The sequence below is a fragment of the Phyllobates terribilis genome, unplaced genomic scaffold (assembly GCF_046119375.1).
Source record: "Phyllobates terribilis strain yellow unplaced genomic scaffold, ASM4611937v1 Scaffold_2__4_contigs__length_985480577, whole genome shotgun sequence".
NCBI classification, from domain to species: Eukaryota; Metazoa; Chordata; class Amphibia; order Anura; family Dendrobatidae; genus Phyllobates; species Phyllobates terribilis.
This window is the reverse complement of record NW_027362762.1, coordinates 919,372,421-919,400,236: the sequence shown is the minus strand read 5'-3', so window position 1 is coordinate 919,400,236 and position 27,816 is coordinate 919,372,421. Positions and strand designations below refer to the sequence as shown.

General features: G+C 46.8%; 1 protein-coding gene across 1 annotated transcript in view; it reads left to right on the top strand.

The window, feature by feature from the left end:
• MRPL39 (mitochondrial ribosomal protein L39) overlaps positions 1 to 26,445 on the top strand; it is an 89,737-nt gene extending 63,292 nt beyond the window's left edge. The window contains exons 9-10 of the mRNA XM_073670815.1: positions 1,882 to 1,929; positions 26,316 to 26,445. Of these exons, the coding sequence (XP_073526916.1) occupies positions 1,882 to 1,929; positions 26,316 to 26,363 (96 nt within the window). The 3' untranslated portion in view covers positions 26,364 to 26,445. The remainder of the gene's footprint in view (positions 1 to 1,881; positions 1,930 to 26,315) is intronic.
• The last annotated feature ends 1,371 nt before the right edge of the window (positions 26,446 to 27,816 follow it).

The window sequence follows — 27,816 nt, the reverse complement described above, 5'->3', positions numbered from 1 at the left end:
TAGGAGGGCTTCTTAAAGAAAAAGTAACAGGTCTGTGAGAGCCAGAATGCTTGCTGGTTGGTAGGTGATCAAATACTTAATTTCATGTAATAAAATGCAAATTAATTATTTAAAAATCATACAGTGTGATTTTTACTGATTTTTTTTTTTTAGATTCTGTCTCTCACAGTTGAAGTGTACCTACGATAAACATTACAGACCTCTCCATTCTTTGTAGGTGGGAAAACTTGCAAAATCTGCAGCGTATCAAATACTTATTTTCCCAATTGTATATGATCATAGCCATGACATGTACCAGTGCCCACCTACAGCTCTGGCAAAAATTAAGAGACCACTGCAAAATTTTCATTTTCTCAGATTTTTCTCTTTCTAGGTCTATTTTTGAGTAAAATGTACATTGTTGTTTTAGTCTATAAACTACTGACAACATTTCTCCGAAATTCAAAGCTAAAAATTTTGTATTTATTTGCAGCAAATGATAAAGCGTCAAAATACTAAACGAAACCATGCATCCAGACCTCAAATTACTCATGTTTTAACTGAAATCAATATTTGGTGGAATAACCATGATTTTTATTCACAGCTTCCATGCGTCTTGCCATGCTTTCCAATAGAAAACTGTTCAGTGGTCTCTTTAATTTTTGCCAGAGCTGTATATATTATCATGGACATGACCTATAATTATGCCTTTGTGGTATGATGGGGGCAAATACTATAGACCCTGCACGTTGGATTAGTAATAGTTTGACCATATGCAACCGGAACCACAAATGTTACAGAAATTCAGTGTAAGGCCTGGGCTACACCGATGATTGTAATTGGCAAAAATTACTATTTAATAATCCCTTAGTTTAATTCATTTTGTTTTTTTGGGACTAGCTACATATTGGGTAATCCTCGCAGCGCGCGTCACTGCAGACTTTTAGCCTAAGGCCGGACAACCCCTTTATGTTCCAGTCTAAGGTGTCTGACAGCAACTTATTTCACTTTCCCAAAGTGCATCTTTATTGGTCGGACACCCTCCACCAATCAGCTGAAACAGCACAGCTCCATATATTGGGTAGTGGTCATTCTCAGGTACTGCAGCTCAGCTCAGCTTCCCTTCAATAGAAACTGCAGTACCGGAGAACGGCCACTGCTTAGTGTGTGGTGCTGTGATATTTCATCTCCGCGCACTGTGTACGGTACAGCCACAGCTGTAAACATCTGATGGTCGGGGGGCCGAGTGCTGGACCTCCACGGATCTGCTAATAATCTATCCAGAGGATAAGTCCTGAAACATTTTCCGAACAGCAGCAGATGCGATTAAAGAACAACATGGACTATACTCCGCATTTCTTTCTGACCGTCAAGTGGGGACTTTGTGGCAGTCAGTGGCCTCAGCAGTCACACGTGGTATCACTGGTACCAGCGCTCACCTAAAGAAGCCATTATAGCAGTAATAGGCCACTGATGACTGCTTCTTCTGATGGGCTGCAGTGGTCATCTGCTGGTTGATTGTACAGGAGGTCCGGGAGAATCACCGCACCTTCTAAACACTGGATCACCGGTGGGAGAGAAGAAATGACTATAGTTCCTTTCAGCATTTTATCACATCTGCTGCATTTTTTTTAATCTGTTTTCTGTAGCAGAAAAATCTACTTAAACTCCCAAGAGACCAAAGGATTGTGCATGTTGAAATCCAACATGTCCGATCCTTTTTTTTTTTTTTTTTATGGCGGGACATGAGTCTATTCATGGACCCCGACCATCGGTCTCTATAGAACAGTAGAGGAGCGTATAAATCCCAATTCACATGAAGCGGAGGGTGACAGCTTTGCATTGACATGGATGTGGTTCGGATGGATAATGCTGTGACTAATTGTTGCATTTTTGCCGCAGGCTCATCACACCGTGTGGAGTAAATTACGATGGAGAGCCCAGAAACCGGTAAGATGACGCAACTGGTAATGAAACCCGGCTTTTTACTGCATTTTGTTATAGGCGATGCAGGAGGATCGTTCCTCAGGTTTATTACCCCCGGCATGTAAAAAGCGACAGTTTGTAGTAAAGGAACATATAAAATCTCTTCTGCTACCAAAAGGAGCCGGAGCGGAATGGCTCGAGGTGCTTATTCCCAGACACAAACTCCTGCTTTCATTTCCTCCCTCTACGATAGTAGAAACATTTATATTGTCCCCATCACCTATAAGTAACCGCTCAGCTTTGCTCACGTACTGTCATGGCCGAAAGTGTTGGCACCCTTGAAATTGTTCCATTCCAGAAAATTAAGTATTTCTCCCTGAAAATTATTGCAATTATACGTGTTTTGTTACACACATGTTTATTTCCTTTGTGTGTATTGGAATAACATAAAAAAAAAAAACTGAGAAAGAAGGCAAATTGGACATGGGTGCGATGGATTGTAAACTTCTTGATTATGTTGCCGACAAAGGAACATCAAGATCTCTGGAGATGGAATTAAGTCCTTGAGATTGTCGATATTATTCAACAATTTTGGTTGTCAAGTCCTCAGACAGTTCTCTTATCCGCTTTCTGTTCTCCATGTTTAGTGTGGCACACACAGTCACTATGCAAAGATTGAGTCAACCTCTCCCCTTTTTATCTGGTTTCAGGTGTGATTGTGTGTATCGGAACAGCACAAAAAAACACAGGGAAAAAAGGCAAATTGGAAATAATTTTACACAAAACCCAAAACATGGGCCAGACAAAATTGTCTGCACCTTTCCAAAATTGTGGGTTAAAAAACTTTGATTTAAACAGGTAATGCTTGTTCAAACTCGCCTGTGGCAAGTAATGTGTGGGCAATATGAAAATCACACCTGAAACCTGAAACAGGGGTCTCGTGGGATGCGTTTCCAGGGGTCTCGTGGGATGCGTTTCCAGGGGTCTCGTGGGATGCGTTTCCAGGGGTCTCGTGGGATGCGTTTCCAGGGGTCGTTATACTACATGATTTTTAACTGTTCTTCTGCACTAAAGGTGCAGTGTGTGATTATAGTCATGAGTGGACTCTGATGTGATTTTTTTTTATCTGGGGTGGGATACATAGCCGGAGAAACTTATAAAAAAAAAAAGTAGTTAAGTTTTGCCTTGAGTGGAGATTATGGACACATCCGAATTCATGTCTTTTTGTGCCAAGTTTGTGTAGCTCTTGCAGAAGTTTGTCTTTGTTCCATAATACATAGCTACAAGAGCGGCGCTCACATAGTATGTGGTGGACGCTATTGATCGCCAACGTAGGAGATGTTTGGCTTAGTTTTATCTTTTTTCCATGAGCCCACAGGAAAAAGCTTAGAGAGTTTATTACAGATATAATTTATCTGCAACAAAACCGTATAAATTTCATTAAATAAAAACCCATCGTGAAGATGAGACGGAAGCTCAGCAGTAAGATGGGAGAGCAGGACGAATTCCCCTTAATCCTAAAAAAAATATAATGATTAAAAAAAAAAAGTCTCTTTAAAAATAATGAAAATACGCACTTTGGAAACTTTTTATTTAAAGATAAATAAGACAAATGCTAAATGTTAAAAAGACTATGCTCTAATATATAGTACTGATCAAAAGTTTGTACCCACCTCTTCATACAATGATTTTCTTTGTTCTTTTAAAAAAAAATGCACATGGTAGATTCAGAAAGAAGGCAGCAAAAGCATAAAGGAACATACCGGTGCATCTCACTAAACTAGAATATCATCGAAAAGTTAATTTGTTATTCAATACAAAAAGTGAAACTCATATATTATATAGAGTCATTACAAACAGAGTGATCTATTTCAAGTTTTTATTTCTGTTAATGTTGATGATTATGGCTTACAGCCAATGAAAACACAAAAGCCATTATCTCAGTAAATCATACAGCCAGTGCCTGATGCCTTGGATTGGGCAACATGTATCAGGTGTCCGGTTCACTTTAAACCCCCTGGAGTACCAACATAACGTGGTTGGATATGAAGAATTTCCGATCTCCCATACTTGCTCTTCAGACCCGTCAACACATTTTTAGCTGCCATTTTTTGGCAGCCTTTAAATTGTCAGAGGACTTTCGTACACAGGATGCCATAAACAAGTGTGTCATATCGCCTCATTCATGATTGAGAAAGTCCCTCACCGGTCACTATTCCACCAGTGATTGTTAAACACAGGTGGGAATGCGTTTGGCTCCTCTTTGGAGAGTTGTGATGTCACAGCTACTTAACTGATGGAAATCCACAGTTCTATTTTGTTTAACCCATTTGTGATGTCACAGTACTGTTCCAGAGTATATTGGTCTGGTGATGTCATAGTGAGCTGTGTCACAGCAGTTTACTTGAGTAATACTAAATTATGTGGACAGCTATTAATTTGCCACATGTTATGTCACATCAGCTTATCTCACTAAAACCTCTCTGTGATGTCACAGCATCTTGCCTGACTGAAACCCCCTAGTGATGTCATAGCAGTGTCACTGACTGAAACCCCCTAGTGATGTCTCGCCCAGGGGGATGGGGACGACTCGGTACCCGTGCCTTTTGCCTGACCTTGGGGATGTCGCGGTGGTCGGCTCCCGGGCCCGTACCCTGGGGTCAGCTTTTAAAAGGGTGGTTTGGTTTGTTAATTTTATGGAAGTTCGTGACGCCACCTGTGGTTTCTGATGAGAATCACCAGCGCTGCGGCAGTCCGCTGAGGGCGATGATAATGCAGCTCGATGGTATAGCTCTCCACAGGTGGAGCTAGGCTTCAGGGCAGTGTATGGAGAGGGGGATGCAGGACAGGCGAGACCCAGCCGGGTCAGAGCAAGAACAGGGACAGACATGACAGTCACTTCAGTACCTTTTACTGGTGGTAATTCAGGCACATCCCAGAGCACTGTAGGGTGAAGGGTGCATATCAGGATCCTCCCCAATGAGCGGGTGTAGGGCCTCCTGCTTCTTGCCTCTGCGTAGTAAGTTTCCGACCTGCCTGAAGCTAAGCCTAACTTTATCTCTGTCCTGCACCGGCTGACGTTGTGGTAGGGCCTTCTCTTGGAGTGCACGCTCCCAGCTTACGGGGCCTGTGTGTCTCCTGGCTCTGTTACTTATCAGCTCTCTGGTGATCCTGGGACCTGTAGTTCTCCAGGGATTCCAGTTATGCCTTACTGGGTCGTAGAGATCCCGATAAGCTCGGACCCGGTGTCCGGTATATGTTTCGAGGTGAGCTGGGTAAGCTCCTCTGCCCCCACTGCTACTCACTTTCCACTTGCCTTCTGCCGCGCTCGGGCCCTCACTAGGCTACTCACACTAACGGCAGCTTGCCGCTCTTCACTGCTCTTACAGGCGTCGGCACGCCTTGGGCTCACTTGAGCTCCTGAGTCTAGCTGGGCTTCAGGACAGCTGGAGGCCTAGCTTGCCTTAACAGCTACCCGCGTGCTTCTCCGCACACACAGCTCTTCACTCACTGTGCACTCCAGACTGACTGCTAGACTCGACTGAACTGCCTAGCTCCACCTTCCCTATTTATATCCCTAACGGCCTCCCTCTGGTAGTCTGAGGTGGAAGGTGGAGGTGTGTGAATGCTTATGGGGGCATCTTGTGTAGGATTCCATTAATGCACACTTCTAGAATATGTGGTACCAAGCGCAGCTGAGCGCCACAATCCCCCCTAGCAAAGCTCAGCACTCCCGGGCTGAAGTACATTTTAAAAACAATAATAGTAAACATGAACAATACAATAACTCTTCCCTTTATGGGAGGCACTTTTCTTAAACGTTGCATAATAACATAAACAGGTACTAAGCGTCCTCCGAATTCAAGTCTCTTGTGGTGAGGTTCCCAGACAGGATGTCCATGTCACAGGGTAGCGTACTTGGTAGTTTGAGGGACCTGTCCCAAACCCTCAACGCAGGCCCTGGGGTGGCTGCAGGGCATGGAGATCCTGCGTTGGACCTCCGGTAGAGCCACTCCAGACAGGTTTTCCTTCTGAGGTCACCTAAAGGGGCACTCCAGGGAGCGCAATTATATACAATAAATATTTTTTGGGCTGCACACAGTCCTCAGCCACGGAGTTCTTAGATAACTAAGGAAGTCCTTAGACAAAGTGTTCATATAACTTGAACTGTTCAGTATTAAAGCAAAGCACAAAATAATATACATATGCATGAGAAATACAGTACAATAATATACAATACCCCAGGGGTAACTATCTACACTGTCAGAGTTTTAACCATTTTACTCAGTGTATCTGACAGGGGGTTGACCTCACGTGCTACGTGTTGATTTGCGTAGGCCTGGGATGCGTGAAGCGCTAGTAGGTGCTCTACCTCCCATTGTGTTAAGACTAGGTGTGGAGGGGCTACAAAACTGCATTGACCTCTACTGGACTAGCAAGTATACCATTGGCTGGGCCTTCTTGCTCTGCTCCAACCGGGGATCCTTCATCCGGGTACTCTTCTTGAGGAGGCTCTTCTGCAGCACTTATAGGGTCTTCTTGCTGTGGGTAGAAGGTGAGTACAGGGATGATTACTGCTCCTCCCAGTCTGCCGGGAAATCTCCTAAGTCAGTGTGTATCACTGCTTCTTTAGGCTCCTCCGGTACTGTGAGAGGCACTCCTTCTTGGGGCTTCAGTAGATTTGGACACAACTTTAGATGGTCCCTGGATACTGTCACGGACGTTCTTCGTCCATCCCTACTGATTAAGCAGGTCTTCTTATTATCAAATCTTGACTTCAGCACAGTGTAGGGTTCTTTCTCCCACTGGTCATCAAGTTTGTGATTCCTTCTCTTCCTTTTCAATACTATTTCACCAGGTGTGAAAGGTTCTGCTGTAGTGGGCCTCCTGCTTATCCCTCACCCGAGTGAGACTGTCCTCGACACAGACTTGTACCCTTCTGTACTGCTCTTGTCTGGTCGTGTCCCAGTCCTCAGTGGTCACATCCGCTTCTGGTTCTACTACACCAAGCTCCAGATCCATGGGCGACTTCCAGGTCTTGCACGCATGAGATATGCCGGAGTACAATTGGTGGAACTCACGGGTATGTGGTTGTACAGATCCACTAGGTCAGGTAGTAGGTCTGGCCACTGATTTCACTCCTCAAGTGGTATGGTCTTCAGCAGGTCGATGATGATGTTGTTCATCTTTTCACAGAGACCGTTGGTTTGTGGGTGGTACGGTGTAGTTCTTATCTTTTTACACCCGTACAAATGGCAGAACTCCTTGAACAGCTCAGCCTCAAATCCCGGGCCTTGGTCCGTCAGCACCTGCTCAGGGTATCCATGGGGTCTGCAGAAACATGCCTGGAAGGTTTTTGCTGCTGTCTCTGCCGTCAGGTCCTTGACGGGGGCGACCACCAGGAACCTAGAGTAGTGATCCACCATGGTCAGGGCGTAGGAGTACCCTGACCTGCTGGGTGACAACTTGCCATGGTCCAGGGCCATGATCTCCAGGGGTCGAGTCGTCTTGATGGGTTGCAGGGGTGCCTTCTGGCTGCTGTAGTCTTTTCTTCTGTGGCTACAGGGTCCACAATCTCGGCACCACCTCTCAATGGAGCTGCGCATTCCTACCCAGTAGAATCGACACTTCAGCAGGGTCTCTAGCTTTTTCCAGCCAAACTGTCCCGCCTGATCGTGGTAGGCCTCCAACACCATTTGGATGTCTGACTTCGGGACCACTATCTGCCATACCATCTCATGGGTTTTTGGATTGACGTACCTCCGGCACAGCTTCTCACGGTAAATAAACTGCCGGCTCCTCTCGTTCCACAGCTGCTTTGCTTGGAGAGACGCTTCCTTCTCCAGGGAGGAACCTTCTTGGGTTATCAGTTCTTTAATACGGCTGACAACCGGGTCACTGTCCTGGGTCTCTTTCCAGCTGTGGTGTGGCAGAGGGTTTAACGTCTTCCCACGCTGCTTCCTGGAGGCTTGTTGCTCGTGGATCATCCCATTCCGGTGAAAGGCAGGTAGCTCAATCTCTTCCAGATCATCCACTTTCTCTTCTGTGTCTGACTAGTGAGGCATCCTGGACAGGGCATCGGTGTTGGCGTTCTTGCGGCCCGCCCGATATTTAATTGTGAATTGATAGTTTGACAGCTTAGCCATGCATCGTTGTTCCAGTGCTCCTAGCTTGGCTGTTTCAAGATGGGTCAAGGGGTTATTGTCAGTGTAGGCTGTGAACTTGCTGGAGGCTAGGTAGTGCTTGAACCTCTCAGTGATGGCCCAGACCAAGGCCAGGAACTCCAACTTAAAGCTGCTGTAGTTCTCTGGGTTCCTCTCGGTCGGGCGGAGCTTCCTGCTTGCGTATGCGATTACCTTCTCTTGGCCATTCTGCTTCTGACTTAGAACACCGCCCAGCCCTTTGTTGCTGGCATCTGTATACAGCAGGAACGGTTGGCTGTAGTCAGGGTAGGCCAGGATCTCGTCGCCTGTCAGGATCTCCTTCATCTCTTGAAATGACTCTGCTTGCTCCTTACCCCAGTGGAATGGGGGATTTCTGCCTTTGGGGGACTGCCCTACCAGGAGGTCTTGCAGAGGGGCTGCATTCTTAGTGTAATCTTTTACGAACCTCCGGTAGTATCCTACTAGTCCCAGAAACTGACGCACCTCCTTGAGGTTCTTCGGCTCCGGCCACTTCTGGATGGCAGTGATCTTCTCCGGGTCTGGTGCTACCCCTTCCGGACTGACAATGTACCCCAGGTACTGTACCTTTCTCTTGAGCAGGTGGCACTTTGAGGGCTTCAGCTTCATCCCGTACCGGGACAGTGACTCAGATACCTGCGCCAGGTGCTTCAAGTGGTCCTCGTAAGTCTTGGAGTACACGATCACATCATCCAGGTAAAGTAACACAGTCTCGAAGTTGCGTTGTCCCAGGCAGCACTCCATCAATCTCTGGAACGTCCCGGGGGCATTGCAGAGTCCAAACGGCATACTGTTGAACTCGCAGAGTCCCATCGGGGTTGTAAAGGCCATCTTCTCCTGATCCTCCTCAGCCACAGCTACTTGCCAGTACCCACTAGTGAGGTCAAGGGTGGAAAAGTAATTTTCAGACTTTAAAGCAGCCAGGGACTCCTCTATGCGCGGTAAAGGGTATGCATCTTTATGTGTAATGCAATTTACTTGTCGGTAATCTACACACTTTCTCATGCTCCCATCCTTTTTCCTGACTAACACTAGGGAAGCTGCCCAGGGACTACAACTATCCCTTACCACCCCCGCCTTTCTCATGTCGTGCAGCATCTCGTTTGCCTTCTGGTAGTGAGCTGGTGGTATAGGCCTGTACCGTTCTTTGATGGGTGGATGGTCGCATGTGGGGATATGGTGTTGAACCCCCTTAATCCTCCCAAAGTCAAGTGGGTGCTTACTGAACACCTGCGCGTATTCTTGAACCACCCGGTGTACACCCTTTTTCTGATGGGCAGGAGTGGTGTCTGTCCCAACATGGAGCTGTGGACACCAATCCTCCACCTGGGTTGCAGGGTCATTATCCTCCACTTCGTCTGGTGAGGTTAAGGACTCCGCCTTGTGAATGGAGTTATTATTTACAGCATGTAATTTGGCAACAGTGGCATAACGTGGTAATCTAACCTCATCTACCCCAATGTTGAGAAGACGAACGGGCACCCTAACATTGCGTACATCCACCACTCCTCTGGCGGTTAAGAGCGTGGGTCTGTGCTCGGAGCAAAGGGGTTCTACTACCGCCTGGTTGCTCTGTCCTCTAAGACCTATGGCTGCTCTACACCAGATAAGCATTTCACTCATAGGGGGGATCACAATGGGTATAGGGTCTGTCACCCGCATATTACCGATTTCACCATCTGTTAACCTTACTTGCTGTTGGTACATCAGGACTCGGATCTCCTTCTACAACGCCCTCCTCTGTCCTGGTCTAGCAGTGTCAGCTATCTGTTGGAGCAAGAACACAACTTCTCCCAAACAGTTACCAACAATGTTAGTGCCAATTACCATGTACGGATTGGTATCATCAGGATTAGTCTCTACTACAATTAGCCTCTGGTCCTTCAGCTCCACTCTCCCCACTTTTACTGTCACATTCTTAACCCCGATTAGGTTAAGGGGGAGTCCATTTGAGGCATAGACAGAAAGATTTGGAGCTGGCGGACTTAGGTCGTCCATGGACCAGAACCTTTTGTAGAGAACTTCAGGCATTATGGTTACCTGAGATCCTGTGTCCAGCAGAGCGTGTGTCGGGATCCCGTCCAGCACAATGGACAGGAAAGGTCTTCCTCCCACGAACCTGTTGTACCAGTCTGATGGGTCTGGGAAATCTACTCCTGGGTGTCGGCCCTCGGCCCCAGGGTTTTCTCGTTTAAAGCACAGTTCTGGGCGGTGTGACCTGTCTTGCGGCATCGATAGCAGGCAGGGTCCCTCTGTGGACGGCGCTGGTCGCTGATTCTCGTAGAGGGTGGTGTTGTTCTCCTCCTCCTTCGCATCCAGGGGACATCCTCAGGGCTATCGGCTAGCAGGATTTTCCCTTCTTCCTCGGGTTCCGTCCGCAGCTGCAGGGCACTCAGTACAGTAGTCAGGGTTTTGCTCAACTGACGCACTTCAGAGCGCAAGCTGTCCAGCTCTCTAGGGGATGTTGCTGGAACTTTGGCTTCAGCAGCCACCGGGGAAAAGGTGGGTGTTGCAGGCACTGGGGTGGCCCCACCCTGGTAACATTGGATGGCATTTGTTTCCAGGAGCTGCAGTCCTTTTATAGCCATGTCCTTAAGATTGTCAAAGGTGGCATCCGGATGATCCAGGGACCACCAACGCACAGTCCTGCTCTCCTCAGGAGACTTCAGTCCCCGAACAAACTGTTCCTTCAGCGTTTTGTTCTCATTTTCGATGCTTGTTGGACCAACCTGTTTCAGAGCTCGCAGGGCCCCCTGTAGACGCCAGGCATAGTCCCGAACATTGTCCTCCGGCTGTTGAGAACAGTTGTAGAACCTCATCCTGAGGTCCGCTTCAGTATGATCCTCAAAAACAGTCTGTAGCTTTTTAAAGATTGCGGACACTGACTCCTGGTCTGCGGCCGACCATATTTCCACTACCCGCTCCGCAGCACCAGTCAATTGTCCTAATACAACAGCGGCTCTTTGCTTGCCTGTCATAGAGTACATGTCCAGGATACCGCATATCTTCCGTTTGAACCCAGACAGGGTATCTGGTTTGCCGCTGTACTGGGGCAGCCACTTTGCTCCAGGAATATACGGTAGAGTTATGGGGATGACAGGAGTGACAGGGCTTGCTGATGGGGCGGCGGCTCCGCTCTGCGCGGCATCGGGTACGGGTTCATTATCAGGGACGTTAACCGGGGCTCCGGCTAGTTGCTGTACCTCGGACATTCTGGCGCCCCCCTAGCGAACCGTGGCCTACCTTCTTTTCTTTTTCTTCCGGTAGGCCGCAGCTCCGCAGTTGACGGTCTTCAGGACCTTGCGTCACTTGCGTCCTACGTCAGAGCGCTCACCGCGGCTCCTTCCAGGACCTGGCGCTTTCTGGTTTGACGTCAAGGCGTAGGGCGTGTCTGGGGCTTTGCGCGCTTTTGCAGGTACGCCCCTCGGTTTCCCGCGGTTACGCCCTTCTTCTTCCCGCACTACTGCGCGACAATGGCGGCCATCTTCACCACAGTTTTATACAGTTTTTATTAAAGGCGCACAGTACCCGGTGGCAACGGGCGTAACACTCCGTCGTTGCTGCGGGCACGGAATCCTGTTCGTGACGTCAGGGAAGGATGACTCGCCCAGGGGGATGGGGACGACTCGGTACCCGGGCCTTTTGCCTGACCTTGGGGATGTTGCGGTGGTCGGCTCCCGGGCCCGTACCCTGGGGTCAGCTTTTAAAAGGGTGGTTTGGTTTGTTAATTTTATGGAAGTTCGTGACGCCACCTGTGGTTTCTGTTGAGAATCACCAGCGCTGCGGCAGTCCGCTGAGGCCGGTGATAATGCAGCTCGATGGTATAGCTCCCCACAGGTGGAGCTAGGCCTCAGGGCAGTGTATGGAGAGGGGGATGCAGGACAGGCGAGACCCAGCCGGGTCAGAGCAAGAACAGGGACCGACACGACAGTCACTCCAGTACCTTTTACTGGTGGTAATTCAGGCACATCCCGGAGCACTGTAGGGTGAAGGGTGCATATCAGGATCCTCCCCAATGAGCGGGTGTAGGGCCTCCTGCTTCTTGCCTCTGCGTAGTAAGTTTCTGACCTGCCTGAAGCTAAGCCTAACTTTATCTCTGTCCTGCACCGGCTGACGTTGTGGTAGGGCCTTCTCTTGGAGTGCACGCTCCCAGCTTACGGGGCCTCTGTGTCTCCTGGCTCTGTTACGTATCAGCTCTCTGGTGATCCTGGGACCTGTAGTTCTCCAGGGATTCCGGTTATGCCTTACTGGGTCGTAGAGATCCCGGTAAGCTCGGACCCGGTGTCCGGTATATGTTTCGAGGTGAGCTGGGTAAGCTCCTCTGCCCCCACTGCTACTCACTTTCCACTCGCCTTAGGCCGCGCTCGGGCCCTCACTAGGCTACTCACACTAACGGCAGCTTGCCGCTCTTCACCGCTCTTACAGGCGTCGGCGCGCCTTGGGCTCACTTACTTGAGCTCCTGAGTCTAGCTGGGCTTCAGGACCGCTGGAGGCCTAGCTTGCCTTAACAGCTACCCGTGTGCTTCTCCGCACACACAGCTCTTCACTCACTGTGCACTCCAGACTGACTGCTAGACTCGACTGAACTGCCTAGCTCCACCTTCCCTATTTATATCCCTAACGGGCTCCCTCTGGTGGTCTGAGGTGGAAGGTGGAGGTGTGTGAATGCTTATGGGGGCATCTTGTGGAGGATTCCATTAATGCACACTTCTAGGATCTGTGGTACCAAGGTCAACTGGGCGCCACATGTCACTGACTGAAACCCCCTAGTGATGTCATGGCGGTGTCACTGACAGAAACCCCCTAGTGATGTCACAGCTTTTCACCCAGGGCCAGACAGTAGTAATAGAGGACTCCTAGTTAGCTTAAATGGGGTGTACCAAGTTTGGAACTTCTCCATACAATAGGAGTCAACTTCCTGATAGCAGGGGTCTGATCGCTGGGACTCCCACCCATCCTGAGAACCAGGAATGTGAAGAGCTTCATGTGAATGGAGCGGTGGTCAATCATGTGCGCCTCTACTCTATGCATACTTATCGGTGTGCCGTAGATTGGCCAAATGCTGAATATGGCTGTATCCGGCAACCCCATTAAGAATGAGTGGATCGAAGGTTTGCATGGTTGACACCATGACTACATTCGCACGGTGAGATCGGTGAGAGTCCCAATGGATGGACCCTGAGCAATTGGGAAGTTACCCCTATCCTATGGATAGGAGATGACTTTATATAACCGCTTTAATGCCATATAAGCACTAGGTAGCACTTTTTTTTTAAGGTAGCAGTGGGTTCTCCTTTGGCTTTAGTGACTGTTGCCGCTATACTGAATGCACATGTAGTATGTGCACCCCATATAGTGTGTGCACTCCAGGATTGCATCATTGTGCAGTGTTGATCGGCCTCTTGCAGAGAAGATGGGAAATGGTCGATCTTAACAACCTATGAAATCACCTACACACGTAGCTGCAATGCATGGCCTGCTATTGTGCGGCACGTCCTATACTGGATGGCTCTGACCTGGATAAGCGATCACCAGCTAAATATCTGTTCCCATCCAGTGCAGCCGCACTATAATGATATGGACCCTGTATAATCTGTGCATGACATATATCGATGAAGGACAATGAGGATTTCCAGCCTCGGCTTACTCCCAGTCATCTCAATGATCCGCTCCGAGATTTTCTCAGGTTTGTTGAAGTTGCTCTTCAGACTGGAGAGTGCGGGAACAATAGCTGGGAGGCAGAAATCGTATTGACAAGGAGTCTGAATTTCACTGTGTCTGTAAACAAGAATTGATTGAGGCGAATGCGACCTGTCATCAGCTGTACATGCACCGCGGAGAGGAGAGAGAGAGCTCCGGGCCTGCACAACGCGCTTCATATTCCTGGTCACCCGGCATTGCGTTTCACCATTTCTGCATTAATTACCTTGGATGGATTTATGATCAGTGATTTTACTTTCTATTGCTAAAAATGATACTATGTGCAAAATTACATAAATATATCCGCTTGGTAAGATGCATTACTGATACGCCGCACAGTTGGCTGAGTGTCATTGGTGACATTGTAGAGGTGTAATGCACGTTACGGTGGGCTGATGTGCTCCTTATAATGCTACGATGCTCAGGGAGGAATAAGAAACCTCAACCAGAATAAAGAAGTGAGGACAAAAGGATAATTCAAAACACAAGGTGCCTCCCAAAATAGGACACAAAATTGGCCTACTTTAAACATACATAGTTACATATACATAGTTAGTAAAGCCGAATAAAGACTTGCGTCCATCAAGTTCGACCTGTTAGTTCTGTAATTGCTAAAGTTGATCCAGAGGAGGGCAAAAACCCCAAATGATTTAGCCAATCTTCACCTGAGGAAAAATTCCCTCCCGACTCTGAAACCAGCAGTCAGAATAAATCCCTGTATCAACCTACTATTTTATTTTATTTTTAAGTATATGCTGAAATCTGCCTGGTATCTAGAAATGCATCCAGTCCCCGCTTGAACTGGTTTAGTGAATCCGACATTACCGTCTCCTCACTCAGTGAAATCCATATTCTCACTGCTCTTACCGTAAAGAACCCCTTCCTATGCTGGTGCTGAAACCTTTTCTCTTCCAGTCTTAGTGAGTGCCCTCTTGTTACCGTAATATCCCTCCTTTTGAACAAATCCCGGGCAAGGTCTCTATACTGTCCCCTAACATATTTGTACACATTTATTATGTCCCCCCTCAACCTTCTCTTTTCCAGGCTGAATAGTCCTAGTTTTGCCAACCTCTCTGGGTATTGCAGTCCCTCCATTCCCTTTATTAATTTTGTTGCCCTCCTTTGTACCTTTTCAAGCTCATTTATATCCTTTCTATATATTGGGGCCCATAACTGAGCACAGTATTCCAAGTGTGGTCTGACCAGTGCTTTGTACAGTGGAAGAACAATGTTCTCATCCTTTGCAGCTATACCTCTTCTGATACATCCCATTACCCTGTTTGCCCTTACAGCAGCCGCCTGACTTTGGGCACTCCAATTTAGTTTGCTATCAATCAAGATGCCCAAGTCCTTCTCCATCTCTGAATTCCCCAATGATTTCCCATTCAGTGAGTACTGGTGACTTCCATTTTTCCTTCTCATATGTATGACCTTACATTTCTCCTCGTTAAACCTCATTTGCCATTTAATGCTCCACCTACCCAGCTTATCCAAGTCCCTCTGTAGGTCTGCACTGTCCTCTTTTGTATTAATTGTTTTACATAACTTTGTGTCATCTGCAAATATTGATATTTTACTATTTATCCCGTTGACTATGTCGTTAATAAAGATATTAAATAACATTGGGCCTAGTACAGACCCCTGTGGTACCCCACTAGTGACGCTTACCCAATCTGAGTATATTCCATTTATAACCACCCTCTGCCTTCTATCCTTTAGCCAGTTAGCTACCCACTTGCAGACATTTTCCCCCAGCCCCATCATTCTCATTTTGTATACCAACCTATTATGTGGCACGCTATCGAACGCTTTTGAGAAGTCGAGATACACGACATCCACTGGTTCCCCCTGATCTACTCGAGAGCTAACCTCCTCGTAGAAGTCAATCAGGTTTGTTTGGCAGGAGCAATTCCTCATGAATCCATGTTGGTTCGGGATTAAAAGATTATTAGCATCAAGATGCTCCATAATTGCCTCTTTAATGAAGCTTTCAAAAATTTTGCCCACAACGGACGTCAGACTCACCGGCCGATAGTTTCCGGCGTCACTTTTCGCTCCCTTTTTGAATATTGGCACTACATTCGCCTGTCGCCAATCAAGTGGCACAGACTCAGTCTCAACAGAGTCCTTAAATATAAGATATAAGGGTCTGTCTATCACATTACTTAGTTCCCTTAGTACCCGTGGGTGTATGCCATCAGGTCCTGGTGATTTGTTTATTTTAATGTTACTGAGGCGTTTCTGTACCCCAGCTTGGGTTAGATTTGTCATACTTAGTGGAGGATTAAGTTTGTCACTTCTCATTTCGCCTGTTAGTTCTTTTTCCTTTGTGAAAGTTGACGAAAAAAATTATTTAATAGATTAGCTTTATCCTCATCTTTCTCTATGATTTTGCCTTCATCACTTTTTATCGGTCCAATATTATTCGATTTAATCCTTTTACTATTTATATACGTAAAGAACAGTTTGGGATTTGATCTACTTTCCCTAGCAATACGTCTCTCTGTTTCCTCCTTAGCTATTTTTATTTGTTTTTTGCAGGTTCTCGTTTTTTCCTTGTAACACATTAGTGCCTCCTTACTGTTTTCCTGTTTTAATCTCTTGGATGCCTCTTTTTTGCTATTTAACGTCCCTTTTACGTTCTTATTCAACCATATTGGTTTCCTCTTTTTTCTGGCCCTTTTATTCCCATACGGTATATACCTCTCGCACTGAGTATTCAGAATTCTTTTGAAGGTTTCCCATTTACTATTCGTATTCCATTGATTAAGAACTTTGTCCCAGTCAATAAGTTGAAGGCTTTCTTTCAGCTGATCAAACTTCGCCCTCCTAAAGTTTAATGTTTTAGTTGTTCCCTTATTGATAACCCTACTGAAGGGCATTTTGAAATTGATAATATTATGATCACTATTACCTAGGTGCCCCCCTATCTGTACCTCAGTTATTCTATCAGGCCTATTAGTCAATATTAAGTCCAACACGGCCTTCCCTCTCGTTGGTTCCTGCACTAGTTGGGAGAGATAATTATCCTTGATATTTGTCAAGAACCTTTTTCCTTTCTGCGATCTACAGGTTTCTGTTTCCCAGTCAATATCCGGGTAGTTGAAGTCCCCCATTACAATCACCTCATTATGTTTTGCTACTTTGTCTATTTGTCCTAATAGCAGTTTCTCATTCTCCTCTGTTATATTGGGTGGCTTATAGCAGACCCCCAGTAATATTTTATTATTATTTTTTGCCCCCTCTATCTCTACCCACATGGACTCGACACCCTCTTCTCCCTCTCCTATATCTTCCCTTAGTCTGGGCTTTAGACATGACTTTACATATAAGCAGACTCCTCCGCCTTTCCCCTGTTTCCGGTCCCTTCTAAATAAACTATAATCTGTTAAATTTACCGCCCAGTCGTAGCTATCGTCTAGCCAAGTCTCTGTTATACCTACGATGTCATACCTCTCCTCCGATATAAGCGCCTGCAGCTCATCCGCCTTATTGGTCAGGCTTCTTGCGTTGGTCAGCATGCAAGATAAAACTTTGGGGTTATTTAGCATCCTATTCTTCTCTAACGATCTAACTGTACTATCCCCACCCCCCTCTCCACCCTCATTATATTCACTTCTCCCCTTCCCCCTTGCTTGCCTCACATCCCACCTATTTCCTTGGTTTCCCCCCCCCGTCTCTAGTTTAAAAACTCCTCCAACCTATTAGCCATCTTCTTCCCCAGCACCGCTGCACCCTCCCCATTGAGGTGCAGCCCGTCCCTACGGTAGAGCCTGTAGCCGACAGCGAAGTCGGCCCAGTTCTCCATGAACCCAAACCCTTCTGCCTTGCACCAACTCTTTAGCCACTTATTCACCTCCCTAACCTCCCGTTGGCGCTCCTGTTTGGCTCGCGGGATTGGTAGTATTTCTGAGAAAACTACCTTGGAGGTCCTTGCCCTAAGCTTCCTACCTAGATCCCTGAAATCATTTTTAAGGACCCTCCATCTACCACTCACTTTGTCATTGGTGCCAATGTGGACCATGACCGCTGGGTCTTCGCCAGCCCCACCCAGTAACCTGTCAACCCGATCCGCGATGTGCCGGACTCGAGCGCCAGGGAGGCAGCACACCGTTCGGCGATCCCGGTCTTTGTGACAGATTGCCCTGTCTGTCCCCCTAATAATAGTCACCCACTACCAGGACCTGTCTAGCCTGCCCTACACTTCCCCCCTCCCCCTCATTACTGGAGCATACACTCCCCCGGCGGTCAGAGGATCTGTCGTGCTCCAATAATGCCGGTTCTGAACCAGCCTTCCTATACTTCTTCCCTCTATCCCTTCTAACTGTTACCCAGCTCCCTGCCTGTTCAGCCTGCGCTTCCCCACTAAGCTCCACCCCCAATGTTGACCCATTGAGTGTCTGCTCGGTGAGCAGCAAACTCCGTTCCATGTTGTCGATGCTCCTCACTACCGCTATCTGAGCACTTAGATCCAGGATTTGGGCTTCCAAGTGCACGATATGCTCACATCTCTCGCAGCAGTATGGATCCCTGAGCGGTAGCTCAGGGAATGCATACATTGCGCAAGATGTACACTGCACGGCTCCGGCCAACATGGACGTCATTCTAAATATGGGGATACAGTCAGTATATATGTACAAGTACAAAACACAATTATTTATATATAGGTGTATGGACGGGGATCAATTAGGGATGTGCAAGTGTATCGATTAGATATCGGCGCGGGATCAGTTAAGTATGGACGGGGGATCAATTAAGTATCAATTAAGTATGGACGGGGGATCAGCTGAGTGGGTGGATTAATTAAGTATGGACGGTGTGTCAATTAACTATGGATTGGGATCAATAAGTATGAACTGGGGAAATAATTAATTGTGGACTAGGGAATCAATCAATTAATTATGGACAGGGGTTTAATTAAATAGGATGGGGGGTAAAGCAAATAAATAGGTATGGACGGTGGGTCAATTAACTAAGGACTGGGGATCAATAAGTATCAATAATATCAATAAATATGGACTGGGGAAATAATTAATTGTGGTCTGGGGAATCAATCAATTAATTATGGACAGGGGTTAATTAAATATGGTGGGGGATAAGGCAAATAGGGACTGGGGATGAGTAAAAGTGGACAAGGGGAATCTATTAAATAGGACAAGGGGGATCACTCAATTATGGGCTGGGGGGGTCAATCATTTAAATGTGGTCAGGGGGATCACTTTAATATGGACGGGGGGTGGTCGGGGATCAATTAAATGAGGACGGGGGGGTCAATTTAATGTGGTCAGAGGGATCAGTTAAATATGCTGCATCACATAATGAGTGATGCAGCATAACGGTATTACTACATCGAGGGTACTAAAGCATGGAGTACAGACAGGAGTGTAGCCCTAGTGATAGCAAATGCAAATATGAGTTCTTCTTCATTATTGTAATTGCTGCTCTAAATGATGGTCAGACCATCTGTCCCTACACTCCGTGTGTTTCGCCCTGCTTCATCAGGGGGCAATTCCCAGGTTAATGGCAGCAAAACATTAGAAGAAACCAGGCACATCAAATGAATACATTACATACTTTTAAAAGAATATTAAACAAAAAAAAAAAAGAATAAAGATGTGCGTACAAAGTGGGGAGCTCCAAAAGAATCAGCAATAAATGTATTGATTAGATCAAAAGCAATTAAAAATGAGGAATCACAGAGTCTCCAGACATTTTATAATTCATTGATGTTGCCAGAAATGTAAGTATAAACGAAAACCCTAAAGGGTGGCAGAGCATTGAAAATGGCCCCAATACGTATCACCACATAGCAAGTGGCTTCCTCAGGGGCAAAATATAAAGTTGCTCTTTATTTATCAAAGAATGCTCGGAGTGTCAGCTATTGTACCTGGGCTGTAGGGCCCACCCTTAAGGGGAAAAAAAAGGAATTTTGGAACAGTTTAATGATATTTCCAATTTTAAACAGTCTCAAATACGGCAGGACACTTTTTAGTTTCATCAGGGAAGAATTAAAAGTTTTTGCCACATATGTCATTGAAATGGTTAAAAAACACGTGGGAGAGACACAAGCAAGTCTCTTAATAAAACTTGAGGCTTTCTGGATCTTCCACCTTGACACTTGTGTTCCTTAAGGTCTGAATTTGTGAGAAATCCTGCACCACTATGGAGTGTGAGCTGCATTGTTATTTTTAAAGCATAATGGATTTATGGCATCTTTTGGTTCAGCCAATGTCTGGTTATCATACGGATTCTCGGTCATGTCCTATACTTGAACACGTGCTGTATGTGAGAGCACGGATAATGCTCTAAGCATGTAAGCTAGACACATTTGTTTCTAATATGGATTTTTAACCAATTGATAAATAAAAATATTACGTTTTCATTCCCCGATGTTGGACTTACAGTGAATTTTTGAGTTGTAAAGTCCGAGCAGGGAACTCCGCTTTTGGACGGGTTCTTGATTTGTTGCAATTTCTGTTACATAGTGTCTAGGCGGTAACGTTTTCTCCTTGTGGAGAGTGACAAGCCAAGCCTGGCATATCAGAGGGAGGAGACTTATAAGCCATGCATGCTCCTCTGGGAAATTTAAATATGCAAATAGTCTCTGAAGAGAGGGAGAGGACTAGAACTCTAGCGCTACCTATTGGAAGCAGCGATCCTAAAAGTCAATATCAACTCTTTAACTAGCCTTGCAATATGAAACGATAAAAGCCAAACCAGAATCTCAATTTGCAGACACATTGTTTCGGGGTGTTGCCCTCTCATCAGTGCAAAATATGAGATCTGATTTGGCTAGGTGAGAGGCTCTAGGCCGCTGCTTCCAATAGGTGGCGCTAGAGTTCTAGTCTTCTTCCTCTCTGAAGAGGCCATTTGAGTATTACATAGTATGAAATACACTCCTCAACATTAAAACTACAGCACCAAGAAGGGAAACTCGTGGCGTTATGGAAATCGCAGGATGGATGGGACATGTTAATAATATTCAAATGATGAACAATGGAACCAAATTTTCAAAACGTCTCGATTTATTCAGAATGGAATATCAGCACCACATACAGAAATGCATATCCGATACGATGGTTGCGTAACGTGATGGATCCCACCACAACGTGCTGATTGTATTGATGTGAATGATCCGTACCATGAGGATAAAGAGGAGGCCTGTACACTCACACGTACTCTAAAACACAGTGTTACATGATTCATCTCATTCTTTCCTCCTACAATTAATCCAATATCAAAAAATTATTTTTCATTTTCATACACTTCACCACACTCGTCCTTGTGGTTGTGTTTGGTATTGCACTTCAGCCCTATTGAGGTGAATGGGGTTCAGCTGTAAGACCGGACTTAACCAGTTGACAAGTGTGGCGCTGTTTTAAGAAAGTTTTCAAGCTGTTCTAATCCTATACGTCCAACTTAGGGCTCTGTTAATCCTGACGCAGAGCAGAATGTCAGTAGTTACATAACCCCCATGGTGTTTGTAGGAAGGCGGTTGACCACCCCCTGGGACCACCGTTATGACTGCCTTTAGTACGTGTAACTGCCTTATATTTACACTCGTGTCTTTGACCTCAGTTTAACCTATATTTTATACCTTGCCATATCTCAGATTTTTTACATTTCATTCGCTGGATTCTTTTGAGGGCAGTAAAGGAGTTAAAATATGCACTGCCCAAAAAAATAAAGGGAACAGTTAAACAACAGAATATAACTCCAAGTAAATCAAACTGTCCACTTAGGAAGCAACACTGATTGACAATCAATTTCACATGATGTGCAAATGGAATAGACAATAGATGGAAATTATTGGCAATTATCAAGACACCCGCAATAAAGGAGTGGTTCTGCAGGTGGGGACCACAGACCACATCTCAGTACCAATGCTTTCTGGCTGATGTTTTGGTCACTTTTGAATGTTGGTTGTGCTTTCACACTCTTGGTAGCATGAGACGGACTCTACAACCCACAGAAGTTGCTCAGGTAGTGCAGCTCATCCAGGATGGCACATCCATGCGAGCTGTGGCAAGAAGGTTTGCTGTGTCTGTCAGCGTAGTGTCCAGAGGCTGGAGGCACTACCAGGAGACAGGCCAGTATACCAGGAGACGTGGAGGGGGCCGTAGGAGGGCAACAACCCAGCAGCAGGGCCGCTACCTCTGCCTTTGTGCAAGGAAGAACAGGAGGAGCACTGCCAGAGCCCTGCAAAATGACCTCCAGCAGGCTATAAATGTGCATGTGTCTGCACAAATGGTTAGAAACCGACTCCATGAGGGTGGTATGAGGGCCAGACGTCCACAGATGGGGGTTGTGCTCACAGCCAAACGCCGTGCAGGACACTTGGCATTTGCCACAGAACACCAGGATTGGCAAAGTCGCCACTGGCGCCCTGTGCTCTTCACAGATGAAAGCAGGTTCACACTGAGCACATGTGACAGACGTGACAGAGTCTGGAGACGCCGTGGAGAATGATCTGCTGCCTGCAACATCCTTCAGCATGACCGGTTTGGCAGTGGGTCAGTAATGGTGTGGGGTGGCATTTCTTTGGAGGGCCGCACAGCCCTCCATGTGCTCGCCAGAGGTAGCCTGACTGCCATTAGGTACCGAGATGAGATCCTCAGACCCCTTGTGAGACCATATGTTGGTGCGGTTGGCCCTGGGTTCCTCCTAATGCAGGACAATGCCAGACCTCATGTGGCTGGAGTGTGTCAGCAGGTCCTGCAAGATGAAGGCATTGAAGCTATGGACTGGCCTGCCCGTTCCCCAGACCTGAATCAGATTGAGCACATCTGGGACATCATGTCTCGCTCCATCCATCAAAGTCACGTTGCACCACAGACTGTCCAGGAGTTGGCGGATGCTTTAGTCCAGGTCTGGGAGGAGATCCCACAGGAGACCATCCGCAACCTCATCAGGAGCATGCCCAGGCGTTGTAGGGAGGTCATACAGGCACGTGGAGGCCACACACAATACTGAGCCTCATTTTGACTTGTTTTAAGGACATTACATCAAAGTTGGATCAGCCTGTAGTGTGTTTTTCCACTTTCATTTTTTAAGGTGACTCCAAATCCAGGCCTCCATTGGTTAATAAATTTGATTTCCATTGATGATTTTTGTGTGATTTTGTTGTCAGCACATTCAACTTTGTACAGAACAAAGTACTCCAATGAGAATATTTCATTCATTCAGATCTAGGATGTGTTATTTGAGTGGTCCCTTTATTTTTTTGAGCAATGTATAAAAAAGAAACAAAACAGCAAAAAAATAAATATTGCATTTTACTTACCTGTCCTAAACCTTCAACTGACTCCTTACTCCAGCGGTCCTCCGATCGTGCCTATGGTACTTCTGGTGCTAAGGCCCAGGTCAATCATGAAGCGCTCATAAACTTTAGTGTATGCTTAACTGGCGCAATACTGTGACATTCATCACCCGTAGGCCCCCAAAACATAACAAAGTTTGGGATTTTTTTTTTTTTTTGTGGAACTTCTCAAGATAGAATAGAGCATTCTGTTCGCTATTCTACTAATGTATAAGGACCCGATAGAAGAACACTCTTTTTGCCTCTGTCTCACTGGTGGTTGTGGTTAGCATTTATTTTGAGAACTTTGCTGAAATACACAATAAACACAAAAGAAAAAATATTTATTTTTAGAAGCCCACTGATTCCATGGTGTGGCACGTGAAGGGGTTACATACAAGATACAGATATAAACTGCAGTAAACCAACTAACAATGACAGACTGGTGCAGAAAGTAGAGGGTCCTGTCTACAGGATAATGGCGAGGAGACAGTAGGTTGGGAGGTTTCGGTAGTTCCGTTGGTGGTGAGGTGGCAGGTGGTCATTGCAGGCTGTAGGCTGTCTTGAAGAGAAGGGTTTTCAAGTTCCTTTTGAAAGTTCCAATTGTGGTGGATAATCAGATATGTTGGGGCCAAGGTGGCCAGATGTTATACACCGATGGGGCTGGATGTTATACACCGGGGGCGATGGGGCCAGTTGTTACACACCGGGAGGGGGGGGGTGCTTCGAGGTGTCCGTATGTTATACACCGTGGAGGCCGTATGTTATACACCGGGGGAGTTGAGGTGCTGATGTTATACACCGGGGGAGATGAGGGGCTGGATGTTACACACCGGGGGCGATGGGGCCGGATGTTACACACCGGGGGCGATGGGGCCGGATGTTACACACCGGGGGAAATGAGGGGCTGGATGTTATACATCGGGAGAGATGAGGGGCCGGATGTTATACACCGGGGGAGATGAGGGGCCGGATGTTATACACCGGGGGAGATGAGGGGCCGGATGTTATACACCAGGGGAGATGAGGGGCCGGATGTTATACACCGGGGGAGATGAGGGGCCGGATGTTATACACCGGGGGAGATGAGGGGCCGGATGTTATACACCGGGGGAGATGAGGGGCCGGATGTTATACACCGGGGGAGATGAGGGGCCGGATGTTATACACCGGGGGAGATGAGGGGCCGGATGTTATACACCGGGGGAGATGAGGGGCCGGATGTTATACACCGGGGGAGATGAGGTGCCGATGTTATACACCGGGGGAGATGAGGGGCCGGATGTTATACACCGGGGGAGATGAGGGCCGGATGTTATACACCGAGGGAGATGAGGGGCCGGATGTTATACACCGAGGGAGATGAGGGGCCGGATGTTATACACCGGGGGAGATGAGGTGCCGATGTTATACACCGGGGGAGATGAGGTGCCGATGTTATACACCGGGGGAGATGAGGGGCCGGATGTTATACACCGGGGGAGATGAGGGGCAAGGTGGCCGGATGTTATACACTGGGGGGGAGGGGGAGCGGGCGAGGTGGCCGGATTTTATACACTGGGGGCAATGGGAGCCGGACGTTATACACTGGGGGCAAAGGGACTGAATGAAATATTTGAATTAATTAAGACATGTCTTATACTTTTCTTCATATAATATGTGCAGCAGTGCCATGAATCCGGCAATCACAGTACTTGCCGTATTTTTCGGACGATAAGACTCACCAGACCATAAGACGCACTTAGGTTTTAGAGGAGGAAAATAGAAAAAAATTTAAGCAAAAAAAAAGGAGTCATGATGCACTATTATGGGGGAGGGGTTCTGCTGCTAACACTGTTATATGGGTAATGTCCCCCAATTCTGTATTAATGGCACCCCTTCCTGTTATACGTGGTCCCCATCCTGGTATGCATGGCACCCCTCATCCCCATCCTGGCATGCATGGTACCCCTCATCCCCATCCTGGCATGCATGGTACCCCTCATCCCCATCCTGGCATGCATGGCTCCCCTCATCCCCACCCTGGCATGCATGGCTCCCCTCATCCCCATCCTGGCGTGCATGGCACCCCTCATCCCCATCCTGGCGTGCATGGCACCCCTCATCCCCATCCTGGTGTGCATGGTACCCCTCATCACGCTGTACACAAAAAATAAACAATTCTACTCACCTTCCTTCCCTCTACTCCAGTGCTGCATCCTGTTCTGCTGCCAGCAGCTGATCTCAGTGTGTGAGCAGCGCATGATGTCACTGCCATGTGCCCTAACACGGTGAGATGATCTGCCGGAATAGTCACTGCTCCTCACGCCGGGGCTATGGACTTGGGGAGCAGTGACTATTCATTCTCCTTAATATGGGCACACTGTAACCGCAGCTGCTGGCTCCTGCCGATGCTTGGCGATCGCTTGTGCCCGTTATGAAATGCATGAATTTTCACTCCTCTCCACTCCCATGGGTGTGGAGATGAGTGCATATTCATGCCATGCTCTTTAATAGCGGGCACACGTGACCGCCGAGCCGCTGCAGGAGCCGCGGCTGCTGCTGACACTGTGCACACTAATAAGGAGAATGAATATTCAGTGCTCCACATGCCCATGGGCATGGATAGCAGTGAATATTAATTTTATTTAGCAGCAGGCATAGTGTAGGCTACAGCAGGCGGCTCCTGCCTCCTGTGACCCGCTCCGCTGCCGGTCTCCCCACAGCCCTCACCATCCACAGCAACAATATAATTCATTCGGACTATAAGACGCACCCCCCCACTTTCTTCCAAAATATTATGAACCTATCATGGTAATTTAACCTACATAAGTTGCTGGCATGTGCGGAGGGTAGGTGTGAACCCCCCTTGATGTCGTCTCTATGAAACCTTTGGGCCTTCCTGCTGTCCATCACGGCTTTCGATCTTCCTCTGTTCCCCCTATGTCCTGAGTACAGGCTTGTGTCGCTCCGTACTGAAGAGCTCATCATTTGCCACTAAGGAGAAGATATTGGGAGTGCGGCTGGAGCACGTAGCTCGCTAATTGGGCTGGCGGCCGGGGTGTTCAGCACATTACCATGTGTGCCAATTTTGTGTTACACTTAACTGAATATCAGTCTCTTGTGTCCCCTCCGCTCCCATACACTTTCTTTGGCAGGAAGCTCCGTCATATAGTTCATGGTGTGAATATAGAATGACAACTTTTTCATTTTACTTGCTAATGTTTACGATTATGTCTCCTTTCCCACAGGTCACAGAGAGGCAGAACCAAGAGCCGGAGACGGACGCTGCTGTATAATTCAGATATTAATGCCCTTTTTTATTTTTCTCTGTTTCTTTTTTTTTTAGCTTGAAATAAATCCCTTTCCTTTAAGACTCAGGTTTTTTGTAATGTACTTGTTCCTGATTCTTTGTAGTTATGTGTTACATTGTCAGTCATGGGTTGTGGCAGACCCACAGGGGATCCCGCACCGAACTGCTTCCTAACACACACAGCATAGCATTACCTTGCAGCTACCTCTAGGGGGAGGTACCTCTACCTCTACATAAAGCTTAACCCCTTATCATTACTGCCATTACTGGATTTATTTTTTTTTTGTTTCATTTTTTTTAGCAGTGCAAACTGTAAGTTTCATTTATATCATAATAGTACAAATACTTTTTGATTACTTATTTCCACTTTTTGGGGGAGGCGCAGTTCCAAAAATATGCGCTTGCGTACATATAATGTGTGTGTATATACAGTGGGGAAAATAAGTATTTGATACACTGCCGATTTTGCAAGTTTTCCCACCTACAAAGAATAGAGGTCTGAAATTTTTATCGTAGGTACACTTCACCTGTGAGAGACAGAATCTAAAATTAAAAACCATAAAATCACATTGTATGATTTTTAATTAATTAAATTGCACTTTATTGCATGAAATAAGTATTTGATTGGTATTTTGTTTCCGCCACCATGCTTCACAGTTGGGACAGTGTTCTTGGGGTTGTACTCCTCCTTCTTTTTCCTCTAAAACACGGGGAGTGGAGTTGATACCAAAAACTTCTATGTTGGTCTCATGTGACCACATGACCTCCCATGTCTCCTCTAGATCAACCAGATGGTCATTGGTGAACTCCAAAAGGGCCTGGACATGTGCTGGCGTGAGCAGGGGGACCTTGCGTGCCCTGCAGGATTTTAATCCATGATGGCGTAGTGTGTTACTAACGGTAATGTTTGAGACCGTGGTCCCAGCTCTCTTGAGATCATTGACCAGGTCATCCAGTGTAGTTCTGGGCTGATTCCTGATCTTTCTCAAAATCCTCCATGAGGCGAGGTCTTGCATGGAGCCCCAGACAGATGAAGATTGACTGTCATTTTCTAATAATTGTGCCAACAGTTGTTGCCTTCTCACCAGGCTGCTTGCGTATTGTCCTGTAGCCCATCCCATCCTTGTGCAGGTGTACAGTTTTGTCCCTGGTGTCCTTAGGCAGCTCTTTGGCCTTGGCCATGGTGGAGAGGTTGGAGTGTGATTGACTGAACTCGTTACCTGTATAAAAGACACCAGTCCACACACTCAAACAGGTACAATTAATACAGGTAATGAGTGCAGAGTAGGAGGGATTCTTAAAGAAAAACTAACAGGTCTGTGGGAGCCAGAATTCTTGCTGGTTGGTAGGTGATCGAATACTTATTGTACAAACAATGTGATTTTCTAGATTTCACTTTTAGATTCTGTCTCTCACAGGTGAAGTGTACCTACGATAAA